The 27400-nt window shown below is 36.1% G+C and overlaps 3 protein-coding genes across 6 annotated transcripts in view; all 3 read right to left on the bottom strand.

The window, feature by feature from the left end:
• The window catches only part of LOC124450288, a 76608-nt gene that overhangs the window by 37765 nt on the left and 11443 nt on the right, over positions 1-27400 (bottom strand). The window contains exons 3-8 of the mRNA XM_047000920.1: positions 7159-7448; positions 6534-6672; positions 5925-6239; positions 5393-5683; positions 5249-5324; positions 4700-4979 (exon numbers count right to left, since the gene is read on the bottom strand). Of these exons, the coding sequence (XP_046856876.1) occupies positions 4700-4979; positions 5249-5324; positions 5393-5683; positions 5925-6239; positions 6534-6672; positions 7159-7448 (1391 nt within the window). The remainder of the gene's footprint in view (positions 1-4699; positions 4980-5248; positions 5325-5392; positions 5684-5924; positions 6240-6533; positions 6673-7158; positions 7449-27400) is intronic.
• On the bottom strand, positions 13066-14713 carry LOC124450298. The gene is made up of 3 exons (XM_047000936.1): positions 13864-14713; positions 13721-13784; positions 13066-13350 (listed from the first exon to the last, which is right to left on the bottom strand). Exons 1-3 carry the CDS (start codon positions 14002-14004, stop codon positions 13217-13219), a joined length of 339 nt encoding a protein of 112 aa, XP_046856892.1. The 5' UTR covers positions 14005-14713; the 3' UTR covers positions 13066-13216.
• The window catches only part of LOC124450299 (ubiquitin carboxyl-terminal hydrolase 14-like), an 86059-nt gene continuing 73546 nt past the window's right edge, over positions 14888-27400 (bottom strand). For 2 of the 4 annotated variants that reach the window (XM_047000938.1, XM_047000937.1), the window contains exons 2-7: positions 25567-25704; positions 25035-25152; positions 23989-24079; positions 20784-20891; positions 15992-16066; positions 14888-15148 (exon numbers count right to left, since the gene is read on the bottom strand). In XM_047000938.1, coding sequence (XP_046856894.1) covers positions 15078-15148; positions 15992-16066; positions 20784-20891; positions 23989-24040 — 306 coding nt within the window. In that variant the 5' untranslated portion in view covers positions 24041-24079; positions 25035-25152; positions 25567-25704 and the 3' untranslated portion in view covers positions 14888-15077. Of the gene's footprint in view, positions 15149-15991; positions 16067-20783; positions 20892-23988; positions 24080-25034; positions 25153-25566; positions 25705-25825; positions 26001-27045; positions 27189-27400 lie in introns of those variants that run through there. The other 2 variants (XM_047000939.1, XM_047000940.1) reach the window with 2 other exon arrangements.

Genomic DNA, 27400 nt, shown 5'->3' with positions numbered 1-27400 from the left:
TATCCAAAGGATTCAAACTTTTTTTGAATTAAATGCGCATTAATGCGACTTGAATATTAACAATTGCTAAGCAGTATAAATAAATGCTATTGTCTACTGGTGCTCTTGATTCTTCCTTCACAATAACGAATATTCTACTGTTCTACTGTAAAGTAAAATTGCATAATTCAATGTTCAATCTTCTTTAATGATGAGCGAATGGTGTAGCAGCATAACACAGGAGTAACAAGAGACAAATCCCACAAAATATTTTACAATAGTGAATAGTACGGAATAAAGCCACTGCACTGGATTCCTTGTGATAAAGACTTTAATATTTATATACAGCAACATAGCTATTGTAATTATACAAAAGATCAATCTACACTAAGACTGGAACAAATAAGGAGTTAAGTTTCAACATCAAATCAATTTTCACAAGAGACTAATCACCGGACAAGAAATAAGTTAAAACTTTCAACATGAATCACATCAGATAAAGGCGACTCATAATTTTGAAGTCAAACATACAACTATCATGTCGACACAAATCAGACAAAAGATACGCATTCATTTGTATCTTTAAAAGAGTCGAGGCACAACTAAAGTTCTTTTTCAATTTGTAAATTCAATTCTGAGATTCACTTCTTGAAGACATCAAATATCAAAAGAAAAATTTTTCCATCAAATTATCAAATTGCTTGTCAGTCTTTGATTATTAATTTATTTCAATAATGGTCATTTGAAGAAACTGTAGCGTATAGTTTTAATTAAATTGGATGCCGCAAAAGCAAAAAACAAAAGGAAGAATACGAATAGCACACAAATACAGGAAAGGAGAATATTTTGCCGTCTGCTGAGTCTTTGTTAATCGGCTTTGTCTCGAAACATGGTGACTAATGATTGTCAATTTAAAAGGTCAACTTAACGCCAACGGAGTACAAAGTGAACAAAAATGTAATGAAATACTTAAGAACTGACAATTGATATTGAAAAAGAAATCAATACCTTTTTGAGGACAAAATTTCGTCCGTAACTACAACACCATCCAAATTTTTACAATCCGCCATATTACATGACATCAGTGAACTCTTGAAAGTTGACACACCGGGCACAGAGCCCTCTATTAGTAAGAATTGGGACAAACGGTCTGGGGCGAGCGCGGAGCCGCCATTTTGGTTCCTACTTGCAAAGTTTAACTATAATAATACTATTGGAAATTGGGTTTATATGCAAAAGAAGAAGGCAATTTAAGCTTATTCCATGGTAGTATCAAATATATTAGGAATAATAGCAAGCTCTTTGCGTTTTTTTAACGATTTGCGGCAGACCTGATTTAATTTCATTGGTTTGAGCTTCGTTTGCGGTTTACTAGTTCGTGCTTCAAATTGATCGTGACCCATTGTAAGAAGTATTTTTCGTACGTGAACGTGTTTTCTCGGCTTATGTTCCGACTCTGTAACAAGTTTTCAAGATCTTTAAGCTTAGTGGCAAGCGGCAATGTTATCCTGGCATCAGTGTTCTCAAATAGTTGGACAAGACTTTGTTCGAAACTTCGAATCATAGTAATCAGGCAGTTTTGGTCCGGAGAGATTTGTGTTCAAGATTTGTAACAATTTAATGCGAGTGAGTGGTTTATGCCCCCCAATTTAATCCAAGCATGATATTTTTTATTCTGAAAGATGACAGACTTATTTACTTTTTAGTTATTGAAATATGCAATGATTTGACCAAGATGCATTTGGCCTTAAATGTTTTATTCCTTTATATGAAGTTATTTCGCCTTTATCACTTTATAAAGTATTAAAGTTTATTTCTAATAAAGTTTGTTAGGGATTCTGCTGAAAATTTTGGTGAAGCATTTCTTTAAAATGAATATATTATTTCTATAATATGAAACATTTCTGTTGTTGAAGAACAGTCTGTTTGCTATAAATGCTACTGTTTGTAGTCTTTTATACAGCATATGAGTCTGATCCAATCTTTAATTTAGCAAAGAGTTAAATTTATTGGTTGAGGAATGACGAAACTTCTATATGTGTTTAATGATCAAACAGGGGTGTGTTGGAGGAGCTCAGCCCGTTTGTTCAAATTCTATGCCTTGTATTGCCAGTGAAATATATATATCAAAAGCTAGCAGCACCTAAATATATATCAGAAAGCCAGCAATATTTTAATATATATGAGAAAGGCAGCAACAGTTGTAATATACATTAAAAGCCCAAATAGCTGAAATTATGGAGATATGCCTCTGATCTTATAAACCAAAGCCTACAATTAAAATATCATCGACAAGTCTAGAGAAGTAATGTTCTACTTTGAGCTACAGAAGTAGTACATTTGTACAATTCATTACCAAAAATATATTGTACTCAGCTGTTTCAGTGAATATCCTAATTATAATTACTTCATTTTAAATGATGAACTAAAATAATAAATACAACATGGAAAATCATAAGAGTTTCTGTGATTTGGTGTAGTTGTTTCAGTGTGGAAGTGGCTGAGAATTGAGAGGTTTGTAGATTGACCAATTTCAGAACATAATGAGAAATCATCTTCGATTAAAAAAACAAGCTTTGGAGTAAGAAAACTATTGAAACTGCATCAGCACGAACTTTTCAATGTTATTTGGCCCAAAAATGTTTCTCTACTTGAGTCAGTTAATTGAACCTTATATCAAAAGCAGTTCAGCACAACAATCACCATACGCAATCAAATTTCGTAAGTTCGACGAAAAGGCATTTCTTTAATTTTTTTCGTAATCCTCGATTCTTGCGATATGTAATGACATTTAGTAGTCTTCAACAATCAGTTATTACACACTTATCCATAAAAAAATCGCAATATTATCTCAAAATACTGTATTACTAGCAGCAATTGCTATATAAACACTAGCTGAAATTTCAAAACTAGGAACCAAAATGGCGGAAATTGATCAGGTGATCAATATTGCCCAATCAACGTAAGCTAAACGGATAACAATAGATGTCCCAACTCTTACTAATAGAGGGCTCTGACCGGGCACTTCTGGTCATCTGTAAATGCGACGTGCCGGAGATTCTCGTGAGAGGGTCGGCTATGTTTTCTGTAACTGTAGCCTGATTCGCTGATTCGCACAAGTCTTCTATACTCTCATAAAGATACCTTCATGTTTCATTGTATTGCTCTGTATTTCTGTATTTGTAACAATTTGATATTTTACTCATAATTCAAACATAACTCGAACGCAAATATAAATTTTAAACGGGTTTAATGTTGCGGAAGTTTAGTACCGACTGCCTAGATCAGTCTTTTGGTGGGTGTTCCGGCCAGTGTTAAAAAACAAGGAGAGGGGTTGACAAAAAAACTATAGGAGAGAAGGATGTGTTGGGAGATCATATGCATTTTTCTTGTTTTGTAAAATCTTGTCTGGTAGCTTCAAACCCATTTCTTTTTTTTTCGTTGATCTCTAGTCTACAGCCAAACATAATGCTCCTAGCACTCTAGCAATCAAATTATCAGAAAATTCAATTAACTCGATAACTTTGAATGAGTTTAAAATGAATATTATAATGGGGATAATAAGCAAAAACAGGAAAGAACAAGAACAGCAACATTATACCAACACTAACATAGTTGGTAACAAAGTAAACTCCATCCACTAAAACTTCTTTCTTACGTCAGGTAAATTAATGAGATGACAGTGTGTACATATTCATATATATTCCATTAAATCCAAAATTATGGATGAATGAAAATTCCGTTCCCCCCAACTTATTTAAATAAATAACTGAGCATGCTACGCCACTGTTTGTTTGTAATTTAACTTTATTTCTTATTTAATGTACTTAGAGAAAAAGTAGTTCAACTATTATCCTATTTCAAATATTGACTACATCCTTAGCCTAAAAATTTGATGTTATGTTCCAAATTGTTTTCAAATACGCTTCAGAATCATTCACTCTCGTTCACTCTTATAGTTAAAAAGGAAATAAAATTCTATGCTTAATCATATTCTTCTATAGTACGTTAAATTTCAGAAAACGTCTAATAATTTCGCGAAAAAAATTCAACTTCCCCCATTTTTGAGAACTTTTAGTAGCCGTCAAATAACTACAATACGCAGTTCACTGCACTGTAGCAGAGTTTGAATTGATCCTAACAAAAAGAATGACCAATATGACAAAAATAATGAGCAAAATTGCAGCTACAACTGCACCAGCAATGGCTCCAATTTTTCCACCGTCTACAAGATAAAATTAAATGACAAATCATAACATTACCAACAAATATTGTCTTTCAGTGATCATTTTTGTAAAGCTGAGGGTGAAACCGCTCTCACACCTCATGTAGTCATCCCTGTTAATTATTTATTATTTATTTATGGTATAAATTAGGTTTGGAACGCAATGAAATTAGAGAAGACGTACACAAAATCAATAAAGCAGTTATTTGTAGGAATTAAATCGGTTATATCATCAAACAAAATGTATATTCATCGTTAAAAATTTTCAGGCATTTTACTATACTGAAATTTGCAAAATCTTGAATCATTGCACTTTAGACATCGATTAACTTCCCTTATGCTATTGAAAGCAAACACAAACCTGAAGACTTGTTCTCTTGGGCAGTTGCTGCCACTGGATTCCAGTCAGTGGAATAATAATCACCCTGAAACATTTATATTTGAATAAAAATTGCAGCAATCAATGCTGATGAAAACGTAAATAAATGGTCGCACCTGATCATTTATGAAAACGCGCTGAAATATTTTGTAGCTAGTGTCAATCTTCAACGGGCCATTATAATAATTTTCACCATTGGAACGCCTTGTTGTGTTTTCACCATGACCAAGTGTAAAATCAGACTTAAAGTCTCTGCGAGAGACTACAGCAGCAATATACGGCATTGGTTGTGTGGAAGATATGGCCTTAGAGTAAGTCACTAAGTCTGTGTTTTTAAAGTTAGAAGGCAATCGAATCTCTTCTGTGACATTTTTCATCGCGACTACATAGAAATATCTGAAAATTTAAGGCAAAACATTTTTTAAAATACATACATAACCTCTGCTTTTGTTAATGGTTAAAATATATGTTATGCATGCATCCACAATGCCAAAGAAAAGCGACGAGTCATCAAAGCTTTCCCCAGAGAGATATTTAGACTACCTCGATCCCACATGAAATCAACTGTCCTATACTTAGCCATGAATCCGAAAAACTCAAAAAATACTTTTATGTTCCTTTAAGTTTTTTTTACAATAATTTGCTTTAGTAAAATACATAGTTACCGATATTCCACATTTGGATTTTGCAACAAATAAGTCAACGTATTTCCAATCTGCTTGGTGGACAGTTCAGGTGCCACTAAATAAATAAACTTGAATAAATTTATCATCTTAAACAAACCTGTGCATAAACCTTAGACAACTTACATCCATTTGTAAATACCCATGTAACATTGCTGTAACATCCAGATCCCACTATTGTAGAAGCTAAAACACGAACATAATATTTTGTTCCTGGTTTCACATTATTTACGTCCAAACGCTGTTCCTCGATCATATACTTCATTGAACATGTTTTATTCTCCAAATGTGTAATACAAACTGTGTAATTGACTATCTTTCCATTTGATTTGTTCTTGTCTGGTGGCTCCCACGTAACTGATAACGATGAACTGCTTAAGGCGACAATTTGAACATTTAAAGGTGGACCTTCGGGAACTAAACAAAAATAAAAACATTTGTTTTAAAGATTTATATAAAATAATAAATACACTTTAGAAAGAAGTCCTAACAAGTGTACACTGTCATTGTTAACTTAAACATAATACAGTATAAAAAAAACATGATTGAAATAAATATCGACCAGAAAAGATTTGAGCTTTCAAAAGTCGTCTATGGCAATAACACCATCAATGCAACAACAGCCGATATGTATACACAAAAACTGATATGAACTCACCATCTTCAGCAGTTCTAAAACTAGCTGTAGTTGATCTACCAAAGCTTTCAGAATTGCCAGCGGTTACATTAACTTTATACGTTGCGTAAGGAACCAGATTCGTAATGTTGTATTGTTTTTTGTCAGTTACCTCCAGAGTTTTATCAAAAACAATCATAGTATCCTTCAGCAAAATCAATAGATATCTTGTAAGAGGATTCGAGATATTTGTACCAAGTTTTACACCAGTTTTTTTGGGATGTTTCCAGGATATCTCGAAGTACGTCGATGCAGATTTGGTTGCAATGAGATCTGTTGGTTTGTCTGGGAGTAAGTCTGCACGATAAAAGAAAAATCTGCAATTTGAACCATGTGTAGCCCCTAAGTGAAATAAGTGTTCTGCTTTTTCTCCAATAACACGTGTTAAACTTAACTGCATGTTGAAAAGGCTTGTTTCAATAAGTTTATTTCAACAGAGAAAGAAACTAACACTTCAGCCTTCATGGAAAATTGTTCTGTTTTGTCAACTAACTCATGTTTAATTAATACTCAGAGAAAAAAACTTTATATATTGAAAAACTAAGTGCTCAGAGTGCAAAGTAAACCTGGTATATTTTTTCTACCTCTTACCTCCACCACAAATTTCAATTCGTAAACACGGTGCACCAACAAATTTCAATGGAAAGATTCGCAAAGCTTTGGACTTAAGGCCACCAGAAAACTTTTCTATAGCCGCATCATTGTAACCATTTTTGTTTCCTAGATAAATCTGGAATAAAACAAAAAAATTGATTTTCGTGTATTTGCAGAGCAAGGTTAGAGAAAAGAGAGGTTTGTTTAACGCAGTCCAGAGGAGAGTAGTTTATGCATTGTCTATGTATCTCTTCAAATCATGCACATATCTACAATTTAAACTTTATAATCAAATGCAAGAGTCCTTCGTAGTGCAGGAGTAACCAAGACAATCAACACAGTGACGTAGCTAGCCCATAAATTTGGTCGTGCTATATGTAAATTTCTCAGAGCTCACTAACTGTAAAAACAATAGATTTCTAAAGAAATGAATAATGATAATGATCTGAAATTTACATAGAACCAGCAATTTTGCGTGCCGGCTACACCACTGAATCAACATCTGCACACAAGTTTGTATATAAATAGCAATTTAAAAGTTTACTTAGTTTATAACTTCATTCTTTTTTTTTAAATTTCCCTTTAAATTTATAATATACAAATTCGATAAGTCTACTGTTACCTTCTGGGATTTTTCAGATTTCCAGCTCAAACTATCAATGTTTGTCTGCAAGTGATATTTAGTTACAAAGCTTGAACTTGAACTGTCACCAAAGATTGCGATAACGTTAACTGCATAAAGACTTGGGAAATTCAGTTGAAAATAATAATTGCCATCTGCAGCTGGAGCACACCATGAACTACCACTGGATATTCTTGCTTTAGCAGCACTACGACTCTTTGGGAAGGCAGTAAACCAAGAATCTTGGAACTTTTCTCCGTTTTTTAATAGAGGATTATCACAAACATGACCTTAAATAGAAAAGGATTTGGTTGAAATGCAATATAACATTAGAACTGGTTTGATTTGATAGAGAGCAATGGTGCACTCTCATATTGTTCTCCATTCACGTAAAATTGGAAAAATTAAAAACTGTTTTCTTAAGAAAGAAAAAGAGCACAAGATATATTGGAGGAATACGACTGATTTTGCATGCTTTTATTAAATAATAAATAATTAAAACAGGATTGCTGCGAATACTGAGGATTAAATTAATTTTCCTCTTGCTACTTCATTTCGTGCTTCAAAAAATGTCCAATTGTCATTCCTCTGCAATACGATTGACGTTCACTCTTTAATGGAATTTAAATCGCTACGGTATTGTTGTTATTTGACAAGATACTTACGGTTTCTTGTCATAGCTGGCTTGATTCCAACTGGAATATAACCGAAGATATGATCTTCGCACATTGCTGGACAATTTTTAAGCAATCGTCTCAGGACATGAAAAAATCAGGTGACTCAACGGGATTCGAACCCATGACCTCTGCGGTGCAGGTGCAGTGCTCTGACCACTGAGGAACACAGTGAGCAGGTCAATATTTGTTGGCTCATGTTTTATCGAAATGAATGTAATATGAATGTTTTTATGCATTGCGGTGTTTGAAAGTAAATGAAGATATGATCTTCGCACTTTGCTGGACAATTTTTAAGCAATCGTCCCAGGACCTGAAAAAATCAGGTGACTCTTCATTTAATTTCAAACACCGCACTGCATAAAAACATTCATATTACATTCATTTCACGAGAAAACATGAGCCCAACAAATATTGACCTGCTCACCACTGTGTGACTTCATAGCTCAGTGGTCAGAGCACTGCACCGGCACCGCAGAGGTCATGGGTTCGAATCCCGTTGAGTCACCTGATTTTTTCAGGTCCTGAGACGATTGCTTAAAAATTGTCCAGCAAAGTGCGAAGATCATATCTTCATTTAATTTCAAACACCGCACTGCATAAAAACATTCATATTACATTCATTTCACGAGAAAACATGAGCCCAACAAATATTGACATGCTCACCACTGTGTGACTTCATAGCTCAGTTGGTCAGAGCACTGCACCGGCGAAGATCATATCTTCATTTGGATTGAAGACAGTAAAATACTTTGGACAAACCTTTATTTTCAACGATACATTGTGAAAATTTGAATGCTTCGAGAGCAAGTATACCTTTTTAGGGAGGTACAACTTGAGGGGGAGTAAATTTTTTTGACGGGGGTGGTTGGATAAAATACTCATAGACGAGGAGGGGTAAAAGTCAAACCATAACTCAAAGCAATTAACATTTGCCATCACAGTGATAAAGGTAAACAATTTCCCGCTAAATTTGGAGAAATGGCTTCCTCATGACGCAGTCTAAACACTAGAAAATGTAAAGGAGAATTAAAACTTACTCTTTCTCTGACATTGCATCCATTGCTGCTTTCCACTTCCTTGATGAGATGAATTTCCGTTGCTCTTCTTAAAGAATCACGCCGATCTGCACGAAAAGAAGAGAGATGTATCGCTTGACTGAGTGGCTAAAAGATGGAAGCGTGCTTTATATTCCCGATATCACGGAGAAAATTTGTTAATTTCTTTCATTGTATGGACATGTTGCCATATCCAACTGGAAACACTCAAAGGAAAACTATAGTTTGAAAGCTTCGTTATTCTGTAAGGTACATACACGTTTGGTATTTTCTTCAAATGTTCAGACATGCATGTTAAACAAGACACCAAAACATTCAATCAACAATTAGGAGGACAACGAACTAGTTTAAAACAAAATGTTACTTCTAAACATGGTAATGTCTAAGCAAAGGAAGACTAGTTGAAGTTTTAAAGAATTGTCGATTTAGCACCGATTGATACAGTAACAAAGTTATTTTTAACTAAGATTAGATATGAGGCTGAAGTAGGGAGCAAAGTAAAACTTGGCATATAAGAGCCTAGATTTTAACAACCAATTAGGCTAATATTTCAGAAGGAAACTTAAACTGATCTAACTTTATTTATACTAGATATCTCTATCAGTTCTGAACAGTTCTTACTGTAAAGATCATCTCTTATTGATCCAGTGTTACTACAGAAAGAGGCCTAAACTAAACTAACTTTCTTTAGACTAAAGATCTCTATCAGTTCTAAACTTTTCTTTCTAATGATCCAGTAAAGATCATATCTTGTGTACGATTCCCGCCTGGTTTATCGATCGTAACTTAATCTATATATACTAGATATCTCGATCAGTCTTAAACTGTTCCTTGCCTAGATCAACAAAATCATCTCTCATTGATCTTGCACATGTTGAAATAATACCAACAGTTACAACAAACCATATTTACCTGTAGCAATTTTAAAACCAACAACATCCCAAGTCAAGACGGTGAACTCCCCCAAGACATCTTTCTCCCAATATGGCTGCTGTGAACTACCATCGCTTGTGTTGTATAATATCACACCATTTAACGGTTCCTGTCTTTTTGTCCGACAATGTACTTTCTCGATGGTGCCTTGAAATGTGTCTTTGCTCACATCATCAAATTTCACTGTACCTTCTGGTAGACGCTCCACTGAGAGGGGAACTTCTTTACCTGACAAAATAATTGGCCAAGTTTTTACAAACAAATTTTACAAATTTCCAAAAATAAACTTGTTGCTGTCGTCAGCTATCACAAAAATACGTCAGATGAGTCACGTGACACGTTTGCAAACCGAAAATTTCCAATCCTACGTCAAATGCCAATCAGAAGTCATCGTGTGTAAAATAAATTACAAATGATCAAATCGTATACATAAGTGAAATAACTGATAAAACTTATTTTGTATTAAACAATAAATTATCAATATTGATCTACAGGGAGCAACTGCAACGGCCCAAACACAAACCTCGTTCACTTTGTCAGCTCTGTCGATGAAGCCAAACGATTCAATGAGCGAGCAGATAATTCCTTGAACGTAAACAAGAGGCGAAGCTTCGAGCAGCAACAACTCCACGGCACAGCATTGCCCATTTCTATAGAGGTTTATGAACTGTAGCAGTGCATCAAACAAACAACAATTTGGACATGACTCGTAAATTGGACATGGTTCGTGTAAATAATAAACTAACGTTCATGTTATAAGCGTTAACCAAAGCGTTTTCTTGTGTAAGGTAGCATATCAAAACGTAGAAATAAGGAGAAAGACTTCACCAAAATAGAAAGAACATTCTTAAGACTGCGCATTCATTGCTTAACCACGTAATGTAATGCACGTGATGAAGCACGTGATACAATCTAGAGAAACAGTACAAGCTTTCAACGCTATAGCAAAGAATATAATTTACCTTTTGTTTTCCAGGATGTAAAAAGACACAGTATCACCTTTGTAGATGTGAGACTTTGATAAAACATCAGCTTGATAATGTGGAAGAAAAAAAATTCCTGAAGGAAAAGGAGCAATGGTTAGAATCATAAAGATCCACCCCCTAACAGTGCAGACCTGTATTATGCAATGATCTTAAACTCCACCCCCTGATCATGCAGACGTTTACTATGCAATGATTTTAAGCGCCACCCCCTGACCGTGCAAACCTGTATTATGCAATGATCTTAAACTCCACCCTCTGACTGTGCAGACCTGTATAATGCAATGATTTTAAACACCCCTGATCGTGCAAACCTGTATTATGCAATGAACTTAAACTCCACCCCCTGATCATGCACACGTTTATTATGCAATGATTTTAAACACCACACCCCTGACCGTGCAAATCTGTATTATCCAATGATTTCAAACACCACCCCCTGACCGTGCAAACCTGTATTATGCAATGATTTTAAACACCACCCCCTGACCGTGCAAACCTGCATTATACATTCATTTTAAAGTCCACCCCTGACAGTGCAGACCTGTATTATGCAATGAACTTAAACTCCACTCCCTGATCATGAAGACGTTTATCATGCATTGATTTTAAACACCACCCCCCTGACAGAGCAAACCTGTATTATGCAATGAACTTAAACTCCACTCCCTGACCATGAAGACGTTTATTATGCAATGATTTTAAACACCCCCTGACCGTGCAAACCTGTATTATGCAATGAACTTAAACTCTACCCCCATGACAGTGCATACCTGTATCATGCAATAATCTTAAACTCCACCCCCCTGACCGTGTAGACCTGTATATTGAAATTATCTTAAACTCCACCCCTGACAGTGCATACCTGTCTCATGCAATTATCTTAAACTCCACCCCCCTGACATTGCATACCTGTATCATGCAATGATCTTAAACTCATGTCATCTGATCTAATCCTAATCCCATATTGCAGTATAATTTTAACTCATCAAGGGCGAGAATACAGTGGCGCTATAATAGCCTCGATAATTGTGGGGGTGGGGAGGGTAGTCAATGTTTATGTAGGTATGCATGTCAAAAAGCCTAAAAAATTAATTTAATACGGCAAAATATGCATAGCAACCTTTCTATGGTGTGGAGGGAACGATCAAAATCCAAAAAGGAAATAACGGCGAAAACCTGTTTCAATAAAGATGAAGGAAATGTCAATAATTTGCAGGCAGTAATCTACAGTTTCCCTTATCGTCATGTCATTAACTTTCTTGCCTGTTTAAATTTTGGGATTTTTGCCCAAAGCAAATATTTTGCTCACTGGTGTGTTCTGCATTTATTGCCCAATCGATAAATGTTCGATAAAAGATGTTGAGTAAAAAGTCTGATACTTTTTATATTTTACATTAATTCTTCTCTCTCAAACCCCCAAAAAAAAAATGACTTAAGTATTAAAGTTAGCCACGTAAAGATGCATAAGAAATGGAAGAAGTTTAAACAGTACTTACTCCATTCACTTCATAACTAACGACCACATTGGACTCGCCATTGAAATAACTGCTACAAAAATAATGATGAAACTCTTTGAAAACGACATCACAAACATTCAAAGTACAATAAAACAACAGGAATACGCAACTCAAAAAATTCATACACGACCATTAACAACGAGTAATTTTAAAGCAATATGCATAATGAACAGTGGTGTAGCAAGCACGATAACTGGGGGGAGGGAGTAGCACATATCTATATATTCCACATATGCATGTCCTGCCGTATTGAGTTCCATTGTGTTCCATGCATAAAGACGTGCATAGATGAATTTGTTATCTACCCACCACTCCTCATCCCTTAATTAACGCGTTTGCTTCGCCACTGACTATTACATTTTCCCAGCTAATTGATCACGATGAAAATCACCTGTTTGGGGTAGCTGTATCTCGACAATCTCGCCTCAACTTCCACTTTACCAACAACTCTTTCCTCGCTTTTTTCCTACAAAGGAAACATAAATGGATGATTCACCAAAAGACGATTTCTCAATTTCTCGTAAAACTTTGTAAACCAAACCAGGATGAACGTGCATACACGGCAAGATGTCAATAATACACATGTTGATGTCAAAGCACTCATTGCCGGTCAAATGTAGTTCAATACAGTTAAATGTAGATGAATGTATTCAAATGTAATTGAATGTACACAAAAGTAGATGAATGTATTCAAATGTAGATGAATGTATTCAAATGTAGTTGAATGTACACAAAAATAGATGAATGTATTCAAATGTACATGAATGTATTCAAATGTGGTTGAATGTACACAAAAGTAGATGAATGTATTTAAATGTACATGAATGTTTCCAAAAGTGGTTGAATGTACACAAAAGTAAATGAATGTATTCAAATGTAGATGAATGTTTTCAAATGTGGTTGAATGTATACAAATGTGGTTTAATGTCCTCAAACAGGGTGCAAATTACACAAATGGGTATGTGAATTTCAGTTGAAGGTATTTTCCCAACTACACCAGCAATAGCACCAGTATTTCCACCGTCTACAAGATAAAAATGAATGACAAATCATAACATTACCAACCAATGTTGTCTTTAAGCGATCATTTTATCATTTTTCTAAAGCTGAGGGTGTAACCGCTCTCACACCTCATGTATTCATCCCTGTCAACTATTCATGATTTATTTATGGTATAAGTTAGGTTTGGAACGCAATGAAGTTAGAGACGAAGTACACAAAATCACTAAGGCAGTTATTTGTTGCAATTAAATCGGTTGTATCATCAAATAATATCTCTACTCATCCTTAAAAAATTTCTGGCACTTGTCTGTACTGAGATTTACAAATATTTTGAAGCATTGCACTTTAGACATCGATAAATTTCCCTTATGCTATTGAAAGCAAACACAAACCTGAAGACTTGTGCTTTTGGGCAGTTGCTGCCACTGGACTCGAGTCAGTGGAATAATAATCACCCTGAAACGAAGTGAACATTTATATTTGAATATAAATTGCAGCAATCAATGCAGATGAAAATGTATAAAAAATATCGCACCTGATCATTAATGAAAATGCGTTGAAATATTTTGTAGTTAGTGCCAATCTTCAACGGGCCATTATAGTAATTTTCACCAATGGAACGAAAAAAACGATACGGTAGCGATATAAATTCCATTAAAGAGTGAACGTTAATCATCGTGCAGAGCAATGACAAATGGACATTTTTTGAAGCACGAAATGAACTAGCAAGAATAAAATTAATTTAATCCCCAGTATTCGCAGCAACCCTGTCTGAATTATTCATTATCCAAGAGTAGCAATAGTTTATATTTTGATATATTTGTAAAAGAATAATTGTGAAATTCTCCAAGTTAGCGTAAAATACAGTGACACCACGATGACAGATGTAAGTCTTGGTGATAGAGGTAAGTCATGATGCTCAACAAAAGACAAATGTAAGTTGAGAACACAAAAGTAACACATTTATTCCTTAAATTCTTCGCTCAAAACTTTTTCTAACGTCATACAAATGTGTCCTACAATACGTTGAATAGAAGAGGTACACAAAATTCAGTACTTGACATTGGCAAGTACTCATGTGTATAATGTAACCTCAAGTACTCATGTGTATAGTGTATAGTCAAGTACTCACGTGTATAGTGTATAGTCAAGTACTCATGTGTATAGTGTACGGTCAAGTACTCATGTGTATAGTGTACGGTCAAGTACTCATGTGTATAGTGTACCCTAAAGTATACATGTTAATCAACAGAACGTCTCATCGTTATTTTCTAAATCAATGTTGTCCTACAACAATATGTTTACAAAATCTTTGTGGTTGAGAGTAACAACGAATGAAAACTTTAAACATACAACATAAGTATTTGTAAACACTAAATGATAAAAAAAAATTGCTTACCTGTTTTTTAAAGACAAGAAAAGCAAAAGTAAAAGCAAAACTTTGTCGTTCGCCATTTAAAAAAAAGTTACAATTTGCATGCCTTCATCGAAATGAATTTGTAAAAATCGAAAACGCAATTTCTCCATGTACAAATAATCAAATCTTTAAAATACAAATCTTTTTGACAATTGTCAATTGGCTAGCGTATAAACTTAACTGTCTCGATGACACTGAAGAAAATACTGCAGTGTTGATTTGAAACAAATTACTCAACAGGAGATTTTAAGATGATATCAACCCATAGACATATCGGCACAATACCGCATTCTTTAAAGGTACAAAATCCACTTCTTCTTAAGATCACGTGATCACGAAGATTCTTTAATGATTTCTAGTCTTCTCGGCCCGTATAGCAACACATATGCACAATGCCAGTCACCTAAAGGAGAAACAGCCTTAACCAAGGATCATTAAAATAAACCAGACATTCAAATAAAATCAAAGCTATTTTGTATGACATAGAAGTGGGGTGTTGCAATTGTAGAAGACTATCTGCGATAGACTATTTCTGTTGGGAAAGACGTCTTTCGTGCAAAGTATATACATGTTTATTTGATTTTATGGAATGCACGTTAATGCTACTTTATTGTTATGCCGGCATAAATAAATATTATTGATTTTCGACTAATGCTCTTGATTATTCCTTCGCGCTAATGAATTTTCTAAATGACTATTGATAAGTCAAAGCGTATAATGGAATGTTCAATGTGCTCCAATGATGAGCAAATGATGTATTAAAATAGACTAGATTAAAATTATTTAAGAAATAAAAGATTTTTACTGTGTTTGCACAGGCTTATGAAAACCGAGGAGACCTTTGGGTGAACTCGAGAGAAGATCAGTGCAAGCCCGAGACCGAAGTTCGAGGGTTGCACATGCTCGAGATTTTGTTTCGCTTTCGTTTCAACGTCTCAATTGACGATGAAACCCACGCAAAATAAGTCTTTTCCTAGCTGAAAAGTTTTAGCCGGCATGAAGAAAGGTAACATTATATTTGAAAGAATGTTTAGACATTGTGATACGATAATTGATTGCAATATATATAAAAATTGCAATACCATTGAGAGGCTCTAACCCAAACACAAAAAGAAGCAAAAACATGATCATAAGGCATTGACAAAATTTTCAAAGAACCCTTCCTCTAAATTCAACTAAAACTTCAGCAGCAGATACCTAACACAATGATAATCACCATTAAAACTTAGGCAGAGGATGATCTTACCTCCCCCGGATAATTTCAAAACATCTTCTTCAGTAATGTGCGTTATTTTATCGTCGTCGCACTTAATCCAAGAGTCTAAAATATAAAGTAAATGGTTTGAACCCGGGAGTATAGCTACATGTTTGTGGATGTAGATAGAGCCCTGAGAAAGACTCTTGTTGTTGAATGATGACTAAAGTTTCGACAACCTTAGCGGGAGTCATCTTCATCTAAAGTTGTCGAAACGTCAGTCAACACCAGCAACAGTCATTCTCAAGAGTCTAAAATATATTAACAGAACATAAAAGCGCATTGCATCCCCTGCAAAATTAGTTCCAGACATTGATTACACAACTTAAGCGCATGTTTTCATACTCAAAAGTCGGACAAAATTACGATTGAAAAAAAAGACAAACGAAAAGAGGAAGTTGAAGCGTTCGCCCCACCTACCACGTGTAAACTAACACCTGTCATTTCAAGACATGATTAATGATATTAAACGGACGCTTGCTGCCCACACAGATTTATTTAATATAAGACCAATGCAAGGATTCCCACTTCATTCCACGTCCATCGTTTCTACGTTTTTACTTCATCATTCTCTTCGTTTGAAAAGTTTTTCGCAAAAATGGCTTTGAGTTGGAGGTTTTCTGTCATGTTCTGCTTCAGTGTATTCGATCTGGGTAAGTTGTTGGAATTTAAATCATCACGAACAAGTGAACACTTTTTGGTAGAAATTCACTCAATTTGTCGTGAAGTTCTTTTTTCTTGAAGTTACTGTGATTTGAAATGATGGCGATGACGCCACAGTTGATGCAAAAACAGCAAACGGACATTTTAGATTCTTTATTCAATGATTTTTTAATACGTAACTCGTGTTTGCATGAGACTTGTCTCTACGCAAACAAATACTTGGTTTCAACTTAAATCATATCAACTTTCACAAAACGGCGCTCGATGCTTCAACCGTGACTAACTTAAACATATTTCATCACACTCAGTAATAAAACAACTACTTCGTAGCTAAAATACATCAATCCTAACTAAGCAGTTTCTTTTGCGTTGACCACAACGTACTCATCCCAGTGAATTAAAACTGGCGCTCATTCTCGAAAGTAACCGCCCCCTTGAGCCCCCCCGCACACATAGTAACCGCCCCGTAAAAGAATTTCCCTTAATGGAACCACCCCCCTAAAAGGAAGCACCTTCTTACAAAACAAAGTTTTTTCGAATGAGTAAAAATAGACTGTCAAATTTCATTTAGCAATTTCCTAAAGAGTTCTTACAGGAACAAATGATGAGATAGAGCGTTTATAATCGAATTTCCTTCTTTAGCTTGTCAAAGTGTAGTTTCAAAATCGTTGTTCGTCAGTCAAAATGGCGCAGATTTTCCATCGTGTGGTTTTAGAAATCGTCCTTGTCGAACGATCAGACACGCCATAACGATTGCAAGGCCTGGTGAGAAGATTCTCATTGAATATGCGCACAAGCCATATGACGAATGCCAAGATTCAAGAACAGTTACATATCTTAACAAGTCCCTAACGTTCATAGGTCACAAAAGCAAACCGACAATTGAATGCAAAAGAGGAGCTCAATTATTCAAAATACCATCACTGAATGAAAAGATCACCATAAACACGACGAATTTGATTCTGATATCTTCAAACTCGGCCATTCGCTGCGATAAACGATCAAGATTCGCACTTTACATCAGGAAATGCGTTTTCCAAGTTTCCAATATAGCAATCGCAACAAAATCAGCTCACGATTGTTCCATCACGATCCTCAAGAGTACTTTTTATGGTCGTACGTTCCCATCGGCGTCAATGAGTTGTCTAAATCTAACAGCACATCTTGTCGACAGTACATTTCGCGCCAGTTCTGTTTCTCTTCGAACAATTACGGAAAAAAAGACACTCTACGTTCAACATACGACCGTTTTCGTGTCAAACTGTCATTTTCATGGCGAGCAAAAGAAAATGTGCGGATCGGTTCTACAAATATTGCCAATGGCAGTCTATAGTAATGTCACAATTGTAAGCAGCAAATTCGCAGATCATTTTGGAATATGCACTGGAACTAAAACAGGAACTAAAACAGGAAATACGCTTTATATCAAGGGGAACAAGTTCGCAAAGAAACGAAAACAAACGCTTATTCATCTAAATAACCTAACACTAAAAGACAACCGTTGCACAGGAACAATACTTCGACTTGAGCCGCTGCAAAAAAAAAGTAGATATCTTTGATGTTGTTATTTCTAATTCGTTATTTGAAAACACATCATCCGTTTTGTACGTTTTTTTTGATCGTTCGCGTGGTGGCCTTCGAGGCAAAGCTGTACGTTTCGTCAACAACACTTTCATAAACACGCATAAATATCGCTCAAGTCGTTTTTACAATCTCCATTTAAATCCTGGAAAATTTCTGTTCACAAAATGCACGTTTATCGATAACTATGGCGGAAATGAGCCCAACGATGCTGTCATTGGCGTAGCCTCATACAGTGTTTCCGTCATATTTAGGGACTGTTATTTCGAGAACTCGAATCCTGCATCGTCCTCGACGCTAATCTTCTCACAAAAAAAGAACTTCGTGGTGTTTCAAAAAAACAACACGTTTAATATCACCGCGACTCAACATGAACTAAACGTCATCGCGTACATTTTCACGAAGCCCTATAATGTACGTCGTTTCCGTCTTCAGGACAACTTCAAGATCCTTTGTCCCTACGGATATGTGATGTCCAAAAAGATGTTTTGTTACGAGGGCAAAAATAAGGCATACGTTGAATGCAACGATTTCGTGGTAAAATGTAAACCATGTCAGCGGAATACTTATTCGGTAAGTCGTGCGATACTTCATAACAATATCACCAACAGTATCAATTGTCAGGACTGCGCGAATGGCGGTCAATGTTACAATGGTCACCTGACAGCAAAGCCAAACTACTGGGGACATAAAGTCAACCAATCAGTCCGCTTCATACGATGCCCACACGGTTACTGTTGCCAAGGCAATGACTGCGTCACATACAGTAGTTGCCATGGAAAGAGACAAGGTAAAATTTGCGGGGAATGCCCGCATGGCATGTCGGTATCGTTGTTTTCTGCAGCATGCATTCCAAATGCTAACTGCGGTCATTATGATGCTATTCTCTTTGGCCTCGGCTACTGTATCGTTTATTTAGTGTTTTTTCTCTACCATAAAGAAATAATTCGATTTGTCAGGCGAATTTTTTTCACTTCCTCCAAAGAAACCAACAGCGGATTGTTGAAGATCGTATTCTACTATTACCAAATCAGCCGTTTCTTGGTGAGTCCAACTAATTTTGAATCCCGTCAAACAGCCATGACGGAAGTACGTAATAAGATCGGAGAAATTTTCAACTTCATCATCATGAGTATTCCATTCCTGGAATGTCCAATTCGTGACCTTAATGACGTCACAAAACAAACAATCCTTCACTCGCTGGGCTACGTCCTTCACATTTCTTGCCGTGCTGTTCACGGCAACAATTTTAAAGAATTTCGTCTGTAAACGCTTTAAATCTTACACGTCACGAGACATCCCGTTTTCCATCGAGACTGATGCAAGAGACGACGGAAAAGACCAAAGTTTCGAGGCGCGCATTGCTTCAGCATATACGCTCATCTCCTCCTTATGTACGCATCATCCACTCAACTCTGTTTATCCTTGCTGCATTGTGTTCCATTGGATGATGAACAAGTTCTCCACATTAACGGCAACGTTAAATGTTATCAGCTATATCAATATATTTTCCTGGCATATTTCATAACATCCATACTGCCGTTTTGTCTTGTTCCTGTTCTCGGATCGCACCTTCTACGACTTGAAAGATCACCGTCAAGCACTTCTGTATCGCTTGCCTCTTCCCTCTACCCTTCTGCTGCTATTGGCTGTATCTATTCACAAGGATACGCGGTTTCACGAGAATGGGACAACATAACAACGACCATACGATGCAGGATATATGTGAGATAAACACGAACAATGAAGAAACAAACATCGAATGTCATACCGCAAAGAGTACGAACAGTATTTCTAGGATACTTCATGTCTTACAGGGTCCATTCAGACTTTATAAAGCCGATGAATGTTCCACAACTTCGCGCATACCGTGGGAAGGATTTCTCATCTTTCGTAGACTGGTTTTAATTGTCGTGCTGACTTTTCTCTACGATGTTAAATTACGAATGCTGGTCGCTTTAACGATCTGCGTGGCGATTTTGATATGTCACATGCTGGTGTTCCCCTTTCAGACCAAACGCGATAATATCGTGGAGTCTATCTTTTTAGCTATACACGTTATTTTATGCGGGATTACCTTGGTCAAGACTCTTTATCATGAAGAAGGTAACGGTTCTTATAATGCGGAGAAACTCCTCGCGTTGGATGCAATACGAGATATAATAATACTTTCACCGATGTTTATTATATTAATGGCTGTTGTTCTTTCACTTGTTATAAAGATCTCGAATGGATTAAAATGTTTTGCAACGGGCTTGTTTAGAAAAATAAAACGCACAGGAAATTGACGTAACGTTGGACTTGACCTTTACGAAAAAAGCTCGCAGCAACGAGACATATGTTGACAATATAAAAGCAAAAGCGAAGCTCGCGAATCTTTTGTGTTTAAACGTTTGAATCGAGGTGTTTATCACCCCGATGCAAAATGTTTAGTACCTAAGGTCAGAAGGGGTTGAAGAAAGAAACTATAGTCCAATGATATAAGACTTTACTCCCTATTACACCCTTTGATCCATGCAATTTAATAACCTTTACTCACTGTTACTCCCTTTGATCCATGCCACATAATGACCAGATGACGATGATCGTCCTTGATGAGTCAGAACAGCTTGCAACTGGTAAAAACCACTGTTATTAGAGCCAGTGTCTGAAAATCAAACAAAGATTAGAAAGGTTCATGCATGGATAACGAGGGATCCGGTACTTCATACATGAATAGCATGGGTAATGTAATTTATGCATGGACGAGGAGGATAATCTACTACACGCATGGATGAAATGGGTAATGTAATTCATGCATGGATAAGAAGGGGTAATGCACTTCATGCATGGAAAAGGAGAGTAATCTACTACATGCATGTATGAAAGAGGTAATGTACTTCATGCATGGATAAGGAGGGTAATCTACTACATGCAAGGATAAGAAGGGGTAATGTACTTGATGCACGGTGACAGAAGACAAATTGAACACTGCTTATAATTTTTGTAATTCGAAAAAAATTTATGCATTTAAAGAACAATACTATTATTTTAAATATATAAGAAAGATTACATCAAGATAATATACAAAATTAAGTATGAAAGATTTTAACGTATGAATCTACTGGTCATTAAACCAAGAGTAAAAAACTAAAAGTGACATTTTATCGTTTCATCAACTGCGTCAGTTTTTACGACACAACGTTTTTCAAGAGCTATTTGCAAATGTTTCGGCTTAAGAATAGAAGCTGTATTCGTCATGTCAGCTTCCACTCTCTGATACTTCATGTTTACCAATGTCATACGGTAACTATATAACATCCGGGCAATGACATCGAACACAACCATCTTCGCGAGAGTCTCTCCGACACAAACGCGACTGCCTGCCGAGAATGGAAGCGTCGAGAAAGGCGGTGGTGTCGAATAATTTCCACAGCTATTCAAAAATCGGGCTGGCCTAAAGACATGCGGGTCATGCCAAGTTCTTGCGTCATTATGAATAGCAAAGGCATTTACGATTACAGTCGTGTCTTTAGGAATGTGAAAACCGTTAATTTTTGCATCGGATGTTGCCCTATGGGGTAGAAGTAAAGGTACAATAGACCCATATCTTAACGTTTCTGTGATGCTTGCCCAGAGCAAAGGTAGTCGATGACGGTCGGAAAATGTCGGGGGAGAATCGGGGCCTAGAACTTGCATCATCTCTTCGTAAATCTGATCTTGTATATCTGAATGAAAAGCCAAGAGATACAGCCCCCACGTGATCACTGACGTCGAGGTTTCAATTCCCGCTAGAAAAATATCTTTTATCATACAAGTTATTTCTTCCTTCGTTAAAATGACGTCATTACTCTTACTATCCATGATGTCATCTGATTGCTTCTGAAACGCATGCGTCAAATCGTAGTCTTCCACTGGATTTGCGGTTTCGTGCTCCCCGTATATTCGCAAAACAATCGTGTCCAAAAGATTAGTGGCCGACTTAAGTTTAATCACGCTCTTCAAAGGCAATCTCCTTAGCAACGGGATGGCATCAATGAGGTTGCCAGGGGCAACATACTGCTGCACAACATTAAAAGTGTTCATGAGAGCATGGAATTCTGGGTCATCTTTGTCGTATTTGAACCCAAATGTTATGGCACAAATGATGTTAGCAACACAATGAAATATATCTTGCGGAATGTTTCTTGGAGTGACCGTTTTTTCTCCCAGGTCAGCCAAAAGATCCTTTATGACGTCACAAGCCTTATTTTCAAGACTATTACCAAACGTCCTGTAAGCAGCATAAAATATTTTACGTTGTTTCTTCCAACGCTGAGAAATTTCTTTCGAAAAGCGATATTCTTACCATCGTGACTAAACAAAATGGCCGCGTAAGGTAGGTTCAACGGTCGTCCACCAAAAACAAATGATTGCCTCACGAGTACCTCCCGAGCCATTTCCGAGCTGCTCACGACAAGCGCACGCTCGCTTCCGAAGTAGATTGTCATTAGATCGCCATATTTCTTAGCAAGCTTTGCCAAATCAATATGAACGGTCGTACCAATCAAATTTAAGTTTCCCAGAAAGGGAAGGGGAAATGGACCGGGTGGCAGATCACGTGACGTTAAATGTGACCAATAGAAAAAGAGAACTCTCCAGAAAAAATATATCAAAATAATGCCAACTAATACTTCGATCATGGCGCAAAACGATATCAGAAATGCTGTTAAGCGTTTTCTAAGAGTCTACGCGTGCCAACACAAAATAATTGCAATGTAATCCGATTGAAGTTTCACTTTTTGGAGTACAAAAAAACTCACGTTTCAATAATCAATAACGTACCAATAATTCTTTTTCCAGGAGAGCACTTCATTCAGAAAACAAACGATGTAGTGAATAATCTTCTCCCCAACGATTTCAACTCGTATATTTTAAAGGCCTTTATAGGGAACATTCGTCAAAACGCTATCAGTGAGTGTTGAAAAGGAAATAACGATTTTCCTCACTTTATCCAAAACACTTCTCCAAAATGAAGTCAACAGTGTCCAAATTGTTGCGATAATCGATTTATTGCGCGTACCACGAAATAACAACAATACACGGTTAGATTATTTACCTCGAAAAGAGGGCAACGCTCCACGTTAATGCTTTTCTACGCCACGAATCAAGGTTTTACACAAAATGTGTACTTAAGTAGAATTTGTCAACCTTGATGCCAGTGCAAGAAGATTGTAAATATAAAATACGTTCGCTTGTTAAATAGACACGCTTCGTTACATACTTAATCTTTGGCAAAGTGGCAAAGCCATTATTGAAGCAGAAGTGATGACGCCAGACCGACACAATGTTGCATCATGGGCAATCAAAAGGACATAATTTTACTAACAGATTTGATGTTAACCTTTAGACGAGCCCAATAAGACTGGAAATACAAACGTGTTTGCTTGTTAAAAAGATGCGCGCTTCATTTCATCTTTAATCTTTTGGCAAGCCTTGCAACCATTATATGTTAAATGTATTTTTGAAAGGAGGAAACGACAGAAAGTATTCTTGAATCACAAAATTCGGCCGTTCTGCCGGCAATTTAAAAGACAAATTATTCTTTGATCTTTGTTTTAAAAGATATTTCAAAATTTCAAGCAGTTTGCGTCATGAATTTATGAACTGCGAATTACTGGCTGTGTTCCAAAACCATTTAAATAAAACCTAATAAATCGAATCTATTTCATGCAATCGATAGTTTCTTAATCTTAACTATCAAATCCAATTCTATAGCAACTTACCATCAGAAAAAGAGTATGGTTGGTATTCCTTTACGTCAGAATCGACATCCATTTTATCAACACCAGATTTCTTTCCCTCAAGCTTAGCTTTCTAAATACGTAAAAGCACAAACAACATATGTTAAAAAAAATTCGATCAGACAAAAATATTTTCTAAAGCGTATACATCACAACATAGACACACCATAATTAAAATCTTCAAGTACACTCGAGTACCCTCAAGTATCCTCGAGTACCCACTTTAACAGCTCCATACCTATTTTACCCAACCTCACCCTTTTAATGATCACACATTTGAAAGGTGGCAAAAAACAAACCCTTGACATACATTCATCTCCAAGTCTCTGAACAACGAGATTATGTGCATTAAGTATGGACTTTGTCAGGTTCTCAGACGACATTGCATAAAGAATGGGGTTGGGTATTTTAATAAAAAGTAATATTGAAGCATGTGAATTACATATAAAATGCGAAAACAATTTGTGTGAAAATTTACTTAGTCCCCAGCCTCTTTTTATTTAGCCTCTCGCCTTTACTAATCCTCATTTGAATGACAACAATAAATCCCACAGGGGGAGGGGGGTATAGAGAGAAAATAAAATATTATTGGTATCCTCAAGTACTCATGTTTATAGTGTATCCTCAAGTACTCGTGTATATAGTGTATCCTTAAGTACTCATGTGTATGATGTATCCACAAGTACTCATGCGTATAGTGTATCCTGAAGTACTCATGTGTATAGTGTATCCTCAAGTACTCATGTGTATAGTGTATCCTTAAGTATTCATGCGTATAGTGTATCCTTAAGTATTCATGTGTATAGTGTATCCTCAAGTACTCATGCATATTGTGTATCCTCAAGTACTCATGTGTATCATGTATCCTTAAGTACTCATGTGTATAGTGTATCCTCAGGTACTCGGCTAGCGTATAAACTTAACCGTCTCGATGACAATGAAGGAAATACTGCAGTGTTGATTTGAAACAAATTACTCAACAGGAGATTTTTTGATGATATCAATCCATAGACATATCGGCACAATACCGCATTCTTTAAAGGTACAAAATCCACTTCTTCTTAAGATCACGTGATCACGAAGATTCTTTAATGATTTCTAGTCTTCTCGGCCCGTATAGCAACACATATGCACAATGCCAGTCACCTAAAGGACAAACAGCCTTAACCAAGGATCATTAAAATAAACCAGACATTTAAATAAAATCAAAGCTAAGAAACTTGCTGCTGTACATATAATTAGATAACAGACTACCGTTAGCCAGCTCAGCACTCCTATTACTCAAAAAAAAATCAATTTACTAGCTGTCAATATAGTAATCATACGCGCAATGAGATATACGTAGCACAAAAAATTCAATGGACTTGCTCTACTGTATTTTTACTATACTGTCAATAAGTGAAGACTTGTAGCTATTGATTATGAGGCCCTCATTAAGGGAGAGTTTGTATGAATCGTGAGAAGAGGAAATTCTTTCAAAGTCGTCCATATTGGGGGTATCTCCAGACATGTTTATGTTAGCAAAAATGCTCGATAACGCAAGCCGTGAGGTTTGGTTACCTTCAAATGGAGATATTCTCATGTGCTACGAAAATCCGATGTGTAAATGACGTGTGATTTGACCCATATACAATACGTACAGCTATAACACTTTAATGAAAACAGAACATCCAATCTCTGAGGTTTGAGAACTTTTTCCTTAAAGGGGAGAAAGAAAATATACGTTAAGAAAGGTGGAAAACAAATTTGATTAGTACATGCGGAAAAGCGGCAGCACTAAGGCGATTTATTTATGTGTGTATTTGAATGGAATGCATACCTGTGAAAAAAAGACAGAAGTAGATGGATTTTTTGTGAGCAGTAATGACGGGAGGTTTTGGGAAAAAGGTGTTGTCGAGGAAGCGACGTGTTATTTGGTCAAATACGCGGGAAAGAAAGCCTTTTTTGATGAGTAACTATCTCGTAGATTCAAGTAAAACAAAAATTTTCAAAGGCTAAACAAAAGTTTGTAAAACATTTTAAAGGTTTTAAAGATTTGTAAAAAACTTTCAAAGATTTGAAAAAGATTTTCGAAAACAAAGATTTGATGAAATATACACACGTGAGGCTAGTGAACGTTTGTGATAAACGGAACGCAGCTGCAATGCATCGTACGTGGGTTAAGCCACACGTCCTTACAGACCAGATTTTCGAAGCATTTTGGAAAAATTCCCCTTGCAGGTAACCAAATGTCAAGCCCTGCAACGAAAACAACCGTGCACCAATTGACATAGAAAGCCTGCAAATTTGTCTTGCTATGTAAATAATCTTTACTAACTGTATTAAAATAACAGATTTCTAAAGAAACAATGATTAGTGATTGTTTCTTTAGTGATTGTTTCATAAATATCAGTGATTTAGTCTAGCTTTTGTCTTTTACTATATCGTATTAATTTGGTAAATTTATGTTTGAGCTACGTTTTCCGGAAATAAAAAGGATCATTTGGGTTCTATAAAGCTAAATGTACATACAGGCAAAGCAATATCATGATAGTCATCAAGCATGACAATAACTTCAAAAAATCGATTTATCGAAATATCACCCAACCCTAATCATAAATGTGACAAAGTGTTTGTAAACATCAAAATCCCCTTTCGAACACGAATTTAATAATAATAAAATTTTTTATGGTCTATTTTGTAGTGGCTGCATAGTCCATTACTGAAAATAGCGCTGGGTGTTGATGCAATTGGGGCTTCAAGAGAATAATGAAGACAAGCTTACCGCTGTTTCAACGAACTGTGGCGTCTTTTCTGGATCAGCTTGATGCATTGGAACGCATTAATCGCTTGGACAGTTTTGACTCGGTCGACAAGATTTTAGATAGCAATATAGGTACCACAGTGACCTGCTCCGTCACTGGATTAAGAAAATAAATATTTTTGTGTTTGTTGCAAAATTCTTGTAGAGATCTTCACTTAGACCTTAAACCGCCAAATTATAACCACGAGAGCGACGAGGTTAATCACTTGCTAATATTTGAGTCACACGTGTTTTACCTGCATATAACAATGACAGGTCTATTTACATCAGCAGCTCTTTGTGAATGTTCAACTTTAGATAAAATTTCCACCATACTGTGAACATCTTTAGAAACATCATGAACCGGCCACGATATGTCATGAATCACGGACCATACGACCTTTTTATATCCTAAGAAACAAAAAATAAATAAATGTAACAAATCATTTACTCATAAAGACATTCTTTAGAAATCTATTGTTCTTACGGTCAGTAAACACAAAAATATTTGCTGCAACTGCGTAAAAACACTATTGATATTGCGCATTTAATAAATACGACGGGGTTTTTTAAAAGAAGCATTTCACAATAACAAAACTAATCGTAATCTCA

This window comes from Xenia sp. Carnegie-2017, unplaced genomic scaffold (genome assembly GCF_021976095.1).
Source record: "Xenia sp. Carnegie-2017 unplaced genomic scaffold, XeniaSp_v1 HiC_scaffold_24, whole genome shotgun sequence".
In the NCBI taxonomy this organism is placed as follows: Eukaryota; Metazoa; Cnidaria; class Anthozoa; order Malacalcyonacea; family Xeniidae; genus Xenia; species Xenia sp. Carnegie-2017.
The sequence above is the reverse complement of the archived record's forward strand: the minus strand, read 5'-3'. Positions and strand labels throughout refer to the sequence as shown.

Coding starts and splice junctions, on each gene's coding strand:
- LOC124450298 (XM_047000936.1), bottom strand. CDS start 14,004: ATGATTAACGTTCACTCTTTAATGGAATTTATATCGCTACCGTATCGT. Junction 13,785..13,863: donor GCATTTTCATTAATGATCAG/GTGCGATATTTT, acceptor ACTTCGTTTCAG/GGTGATTATTATTCCACTGA. Junction 13,351..13,720: donor CCAAAAGCACAAGTCTTCAG/GTTTGTGTTTGC, acceptor TTTATCTTGTAG/ACGGTGGAAATACTGGTGCT.